This window comes from Chrysochloris asiatica, unplaced genomic scaffold (assembly GCF_000296735.1).
Source record: "Chrysochloris asiatica unplaced genomic scaffold, ChrAsi1.0 scaffold00140, whole genome shotgun sequence".
NCBI classification, from domain to species: Eukaryota; Metazoa; Chordata; class Mammalia; order Afrosoricida; family Chrysochloridae; genus Chrysochloris; species Chrysochloris asiatica.
Window position 1 is genome coordinate 2,711,500 of NW_006408658.1, and position 7,414 is coordinate 2,718,913.

A 7,414-nucleotide genomic window follows, 5' to 3' on the forward strand; every position below is an offset into this window, starting at 1 on the left:
CTTAGAGGCCAGTATGGCCAAACTTCGTCTCTCATACTTCAGACATATTGTCAGGAGGGACCAGTTGCTGGAGAAGGATATCATGTTTGGTAAGGTGGAGAGTCAGAGAAAAAGAGGAAGACCCCCAGTGAGATGGATTGGCAAAGTGGCAGCATCAATGGGCTCAACAGTGTCAACAATTGTGAGGTTGGCCCAGGATGGGGCAGTGTTTCGTTCTGTTGTGCACAGGGTCGCTATGAGTCGATAATGACTTGATGGCACCTAACAACAACACCATGCTAACTGGGGAGTCCTGGTGTGATGCTGTGGGTTAATGCGCCAGACTGGAAAGCCATTTGAACTACAAGGCTGGCGGTTCAAACTCATCTGCTGCTCCTTGGAAACCCTATACAGGGTTGCTATGGCTCGGAACTGACTCAACAACACTTAACAACAACATGCTAATTGGATTGGTTGAGTCCTGATGTGGCGCTATAGGATAAGCACTGTACTGCAAGGTTGGTTTGAATAACAAGGTCGGTGGTTCAAACTCACTAGACACTCTTCAGAAAACCTATATAAGGTCACTATGAATCAGAACCGACTCCATGGCACTTAACAACAACAACAAAAACAACAATGTTAATTGGATATGTTGCATTTCTTCAAGATGGATTCCACTGCAAAGGACTCTGGTTGTTGTTGTAGTTAAGTGCCATTGAGTCGGTACTGACTGATCGTGACCCTGTATAGGGTTTCCAAGGAGCACCTAGTGAGCTTGAACCACTGACCTTGCTGTTCAAACCAACCTTACAGTCCAGTGCATTAACTCACAGTGCTACACCAGGGCTTAGAGGCAGAGAACACTAATTTGGGGATGTCCCACATGCATGATTATTCAGAACTCAGGTTCCAGCTCCTCCCAGGGTGTTATCACTGCCTCTAGTGAAAGGTGAGTAAAAACAGCCTATAAAACACCTTACAATAAAGTAAAATACAGGAATACCAGTTTCTTCATTCTGAAATTGATCAAAGATGCAATCAATATACATTGATAATTACTGGTGATTGGAATGCAAAGGTTGGAAACAAAGGGAAAGGATCAATAGTTGGAAAATATGACCTTGGTGCTAGAAATGGTGCTGGAGATCCCGTGATAGAATTTTGCAAGACCAATGAATCATTCACTGAAAATACCTTTTTAAAACTAAGTAAAATATGATTATACACAAGGACCTCACCAAACTGGATACACAAAAATCAAATTGACTACATTTGTGGAAAGAGACCGTGGAAAATCTCCATATTATCAGCCAAAACAAGGCCAGGACAGACTGTGGAACAGACCATCAATTGATTGCTCATATGCAAGTTCAGGATGAAGCTGAAGTATATTAAAAAAAGTCCACAAGAGCCAAAATATGACCTTGAACATAGCCCACCTGAAATTAGAGATCGTCTCAAAAATAGCTGATGCATTAGACACTAGTGACCAAAGACCAGAAGAGTTTGGGATGACATCAAAAACATCAGACAGGAAGAAAGCAAAGGGTCATTAAGAAGACAAGAAATAAGGAAAACACCACTAGCAACACAACATTAACTTATGGTCTGTGCCAACTCCCTCCTCCTTTACAGCAGCAATTTCAAATCTTCTTCACTCTCCAAAGATATGTTTACCTATTTCTAGAGAAAATCAATAGCATCTGGCAGAAAGCCCAACTAACCTCCATGAAAAGAAACATATTTCAGTATCTAAGTCTTCTGACAGTTTTAAAGTAAGGGGTTGGCAGTTCAAATTCGCCGGCTGCCTCTCTGAAACAGGGTCGCTATGAGTCAGAACCAAGGCCACATCACTTAAAAACAACAACAAAGTAAAGGATGTCCTGCCTGCTCTCCAAGCTTGGGTAGGGGAAACACCTCTGAGCTTTACTTCTGAGATTCACAGAAAGGAAGGAGTGCAAACTAGAAGAAAGAACTGGATAATGTTATCCAACAACAAAGACGGGAGAAACGGTATCTGAGAGCCTGTGGCCACACCCTGGCAACGATTTAGGAAAATACCAGAGGATGCCCCGCCCCCGCCCACATTGCTCAGAAAACCGGGCCTCCGGCTTACTCAGGCCTAGATCTATAATGAAACATCCGGAATCTTCTGCATCCACCGCGCCCTGTCTGCGGGCGGTGTGGGAGACCCAGGGAGGGCAGCGTCTCTTCTGGTTAGCCCTTTGCCACACTAACAGAAAGAACAATTTTCCCTGCCCGCCGGAATAATAAAAGACAATTTTCCATGTTTCCCCACCCTTTGTGATTATGTTCCTGAAAGAGACTCAGAAGGAAATTGGGATGGAGGAGTGGGGGATAATTCCAACGCTAAGTGAGAGGTTTACATAGCGCGGAGTGCCGGGCCAACCTCCTTGCCTGTGGGTCCCCGGGGCGGAGCAGCAAGATGGGGAGTGCCTGGATAGGAATCCCCCTACCCTTGTTGACATCCCACTCTACTCCACAGCCCTCCCTCTGCTGCCGGAGTAGGCCAACTCCGCCTGCCTGAGTCATGGCTAGGGATGGGGAGGAGCCGGGGAAAGGCGGCCCCAGTCCAGAGCGCAGCCAGCGGCCGCGAGGAAAGCAGACAAGGGACTGTCGGGGATCATGGGGGAAAGCGCATTGGAACCGGGGCCTGTGTCCGGAGTCCCGGCTGGGGGCCCTGTGCACGCTGTAACGGTGGTAACCTTGCTGGAGAAACTAGCCGCTATGTTGGAGGCGCTACGGGAGCGGCAGGGCGGCCTGGCTCGGAGGCAGGGCGGCCTGGCGGGCTCTGTGAGCCGCATCCAGAGCGGCCTGGGTGCACTGAGCCGCAGCCACGACACCACCAGCAATACGCTAGCGCAGTTGCTGGCCAAGGCGGAGCGTGTGGGTTCGCACGCCGACGCAGCCCAGGAGCGCGCAGTGCGCCGGGCCGCCCAGGTGCAGCGGCTCGAGGCCAACCACGGGCTGCTGGTGGCGCGCGGGAAACTCCACGTCGTGCTCTTCAAGGTCAGTGACCTCATGCCACCATCTAGGGGTTCTTCTCTCCCGCATGCCACACCCCCATTCCTGATTCCACCCACCTCCCCGCAGCCACCGGCTGGACTTCCAGAGCCACACCTACTAACCACCACCCCAGCCCCCTCCCTCTCTCGCTAGCGTGAGCTCAACTTGGCCAATCAAAGCCCGCCTGGCTCTACTTGGTCCACGTCCACAGAATTTGTTCCCAAATCCCAACTTTTTCTTAAAGGAAAATAACGGTGGTGGGCGTTCTAGCTCATGCGGTCACCATCCTCATCCCATGCTTTTGACCTGGTCCCATCTACTTTCCATATTTAGGCTGTTCGCCCGTAGCTTTCCATCATACACGTCCTATTCCCACCTATCCACTCCTGCCTCTTTAAACCCCCAATTTGGGCTGTGGAGGTAAAATGTGAGCAGGATTTCCTGTATATAATTGAAAGAAATTTAGCCTGGTGCTTGTAGGGGCTTGGGGAGATGGGTCATTGCTGTTCTGTCACCTGCAGGAGGAAACCGAAATTCCAGCCCGTGCCTTCCAGAAGGCGCCTGAACTGTTGGGCCCAGCTGATCAGTCCGAGGTGGGTCCAGAGCAGCCAGAGGCCGAAATTGGGGAGAGCTCGGATGAGGAACCCGTGGAGTCCCGGGCGCGACGACTGCGGCGTACCGGGTTGCAGAAGGTGCAGAGCCTGAAAAGGGCTCTTTCGGGCCGGAAAGGCCCTACAGTACCACCAACTACGCCGGTCAAGCCACCTCGCCTTGGGCCTGGCCGGAGCACTAATGGCCAGCCGGAAGCCCTGCCTGCAGCCCAACCTGCTCAGGAGTCTACGCTGGAGCCAAAGCCTCTGCTGGACACGGAGGAAGAAGATCTCAGGAGACCAGAGGCTGCGGAAGCTGCCCTGCTCCAAATAGAGAGTGAAGCCTAAAGGCTGGTGCTGCTTCCCTCCACCCCCCTCCCCGCCTCCATTGCGCCTCTACCTGGTCCCAAAATAAATTCTCCTCTAGAATTCAGGCACTCATGTCCAAATAAGGAGGGGATTCTGCATCCACAGCCCAGTTCAGGCCCTCCCTTCCTGACTCCTTCAGTCTAATACCCAGTGTTCTCGAAAAAAGGAGCAGCTGCTCACACCCCTGCTTGCATTCATCATCAATAAAAGTAATTTCACCGAATCTGGACTCCTTGTGACAGGATGGGGGGAAAGGTGGTACAGGGGATAAGGCAAACCTGGGAACCACCATGGGACTTGAGTTTTATACGGGTTGTTGTTTGATTCCACCAGTTTCCGCTCAATCCTGGGCTCTACTTCAATGGTTTGTAGAGATTTCCTGTTAGCAACGTGCTCCCTAAAAGACTCTTTGCTCATGGGACATACAATCCCAACTGTAGGTGTTCAGTAAATGCTACCTAATCGTGTGGTGCTGTAGAATATGTACTGGATGTCTAATTGCTAGGTAGGCAGTTCATACCCATCAGCCACTTCTTGGAAACGAGTCCTGGTATGGGCTGGGGGTTAATGTGCTGGATTGCAAAGTTGGTGGAGGTTCAAGCTCACCAGCTACTTCTAGGAAACCTGTACAGGGTCTCTATGGGCCAGAAGCAACTCTACGGCACACACACATACACACATGATTTAGAAGGGCACTTAACAACAACAATAGTTTGTACTTACAGAGTCCTAGTGTGGCACGGTAGGATAGTTACTGAACTGCTAACAACAACACTAAACAACAACACTAGTTTTACCCCTTAGTTGCTTCTCTGTCTCTTTTAAAGGATGACCATCCAAGATTCTGTTCTTAACCCTTTTCTAGATACTCCATGGTTGACCTTTACTCCCAGGCCTTCTCTATCAGCTCCATAAATCTCAGAGAGTGGGTGAGGATCAGGAAACAGGATCAGGCCATGTCCAGACTTGTCAGCCTTTTCATGTCCATTGCTACTGCTCCTTATGGCCACACAATGCCACTATTGGGGTGCTAGTCAGTGTCCTGGCTGATGCCTCAGGTGGCCACCTACCCCCAAGTCTGCTAGTCCAACTCTGTGCCTGTGTGTAGGAGTTTTTCCATGAAGGGTGGTGGCTCTTGGTAGAAAATTCAGGACCTTAGGTGTCAGATGTTGTCAGACTTTGCCAACTGCTGCCACCCCCGCCCCCAAGGGTCTCCTAGTTCAGTTTGAACACTCTCAGTTCTCTGTCCCCAAAGAAAAATAAATCCTGGTTCTTTTCCCAAATTCTTGGGAATCTACCTAATTTCCATCTTTCAACACCTATGCAATTGAGTCCAACTATAGATGGTCCACATAAAATGCCATGAGAGCTCATTGAGAAACATAGGAAGGTCCTGAGTGCCCAGTCCTTGACCCCTAGGAACCCAAAGTCTTGCCTAACTTTAGGAGGCAGGGGATGGACTTCTTATTCCATCCTGATGTGCTTATAGCAGCAAGCACATAATGTCATAAATTTAAGCAAAATAAATTTCTTAATAATTCACTTAGTTACATTCTCTATTTTCACTGCTATAGTTATTACTAATATTGTTATACACTAAGGGAGTAGAGGTACGATACAGAATACCACCTCGTCATGCAACAGGTGTGGTAGTTAGGCATCTGCTTTAAGCAGGTGGGAACCGCACTGATGGATGATTAAGATTCAGAGTTTGGTTCTCAGCTCTCCAGTACAGAAGTGCACATTTATCCATTGTTTTAGCATGATTAGTGTTAGGGTCCGATCACTTGACTTCTGCAGGTCTAGCAAGACCCACTTGAGGTTGGTGCAAACAGCACACAGCAAAAAAGCAGCAAATAGCAAGTCAGGCTTCTTAAGCTATAAATAATATACTTCTTAGAAGACAGAACCAGTTGTCTCTCTTGTGAGTGAGAATGCTGACCTTCTGTTCTCCTTTATAGGACTTTTGGTTCATTTCTCTCATGTTTAATTCTCGTTTTCCTCAGGTTTAATTCAGGGTCTGTTGTTGTTGTTGTTAAGTGCCCTTGAGTGGGTTTCAACACATAGTAACCCTGTATAGGGTTTCCAAGGTACAGCTGGTGATCTTGAACCAGCGACTTCATGGTTCAAACTGACTTTGCAGTCCTGCGCATTAGCCCACAGCGCCACACCAGGACTCCAATTCAGGGTCTAGGTAGCACATATTTTACACCCTTTTTGATGGTCTAGCACTGCTCTGTTTCTCAGAAGGTGTGCTGGGGTCAGTTTCCTGGAATTGTTGATTCAAGTGTCAGGTGTTGGGGTGCGTCGATTAGGCTGGCTGTTAGGTTCCTGCTCTGTCCCGAACAATTAGGATCAGAGGGCTTGATCTGCAAAACACTAGTTGGCTTGAGAAATCTAATTGTCAAATGTCTAGAATAATCTAGGGTGCTAGTCAGAACACTTTTTCATTTGTGACAAAGTGTGCATGGAAAGATAATAGGATTATCCAAGCTGCTTTGCCCATTTTTCTGCTACGATTTATCTTCTCTCTGTGGTCCTGATTTTTCACTCCTTATACTCATTCTCTCATACTTGATCCTTCAATTTTATTTGATTCTAATTTTCTCTTTGGCATTATTTCTGAGTTCCTTGGCTATTATGTAGAATTAATCTCATTTTTATTTTTATTTTTTAACTTGTAGGGTAGTTTAAGGAGCTCTGGTAGCGTAGTGGTTACGAATTGGGCTGCTAATCTCACAGTCAGCAGTTCGAAACTACCAGCCTTTCCGTGGGAGAAAGATGAGGCTTTCTGCTCCTGTAAAGATTTACAGCCTCAGAAACCCTGTGCAGGGTCACTATGAGTCAGAACTGACTCCACAGCACATAACAACAACAGTGGGGTTGTTGGTGACTCAGTGGTAGAATTCTCACCTTCCGTATAGGAGAGATACCGGATTGATTCCCAGCCAACACACTTCATGCTTAGCTGGTACCCACTACTGGTCATGTGGAGGCTTACGTGTTGCTATGATGTTGACTAGGTTTCAGTGGCATTTGAGGACTAAGTTGGGCTAGGAACAAAGACTTGGTGATGTACTTCTGAAAATCAGTCCATGAACTGAACTGTGTGTCACAGTTGTTGCTGTTGTTAAGTGCCATTGAGTCGGTTCTGACCCATGCGACCCTGTATAGGGTTTCAGAGGAACAGCTGGTGAGCTAGAACTACCGACATTGTGGTTCAAACTGACTTTGTAGCCCAGCCCATTAACCCACAGCGCCTCACTAGGATTCCCACGGATCACAATAGTTTGACCAAAAACGGATTGTGAGGATGCTGCAGAATGGGTTCAGTAGTATATGAAGTCACCATGAGTGGGGAGGCAGACTGCCTGGCAGCTAACAACAACATTTTCTCCTAAAAGTGTACTGGGCCCACTTTAAATGCTTTCTGAATAGGCAGGCAT

At 47.9% G+C, this 7,414-nt stretch overlaps 1 protein-coding gene across 1 annotated transcript; it reads left to right on the forward strand.

The window, feature by feature from the left end:
- Positions 1–2,622: 2,622 nt before the first annotated feature.
- On the forward strand, positions 2,623–3,947 carry PRKCDBP (protein kinase C, delta binding protein). The gene is made up of 2 exons (XM_006870310.1): positions 2,623–3,012; positions 3,531–3,947. Exons 1-2 carry the CDS (start codon positions 2,629–2,631, stop codon positions 3,945–3,947), a joined length of 801 nt encoding a protein of 266 aa, XP_006870372.1. The 5' UTR covers positions 2,623–2,628.
- The last annotated feature ends 3,467 nt before the right edge of the window (positions 3,948–7,414 follow it).

What these genes read in the sequence shown, in the direction of transcription:
- PRKCDBP (XM_006870310.1), top strand. Translation starts at nt 2,629, where the DNA reads ATGGGGGAAAGCGCATTGGAACCGGGGCCTGTGTCCGGAGTCCCGGCT. An exon ending in TCCACGTCGTGCTCTTCAAG is followed by an intron (nt 3,013 to 3,530) that starts GTCAGTGACCTC and finishes TGTCACCTGCAG; the next exon opens with GAGGAAACCGAAATTCCAGC.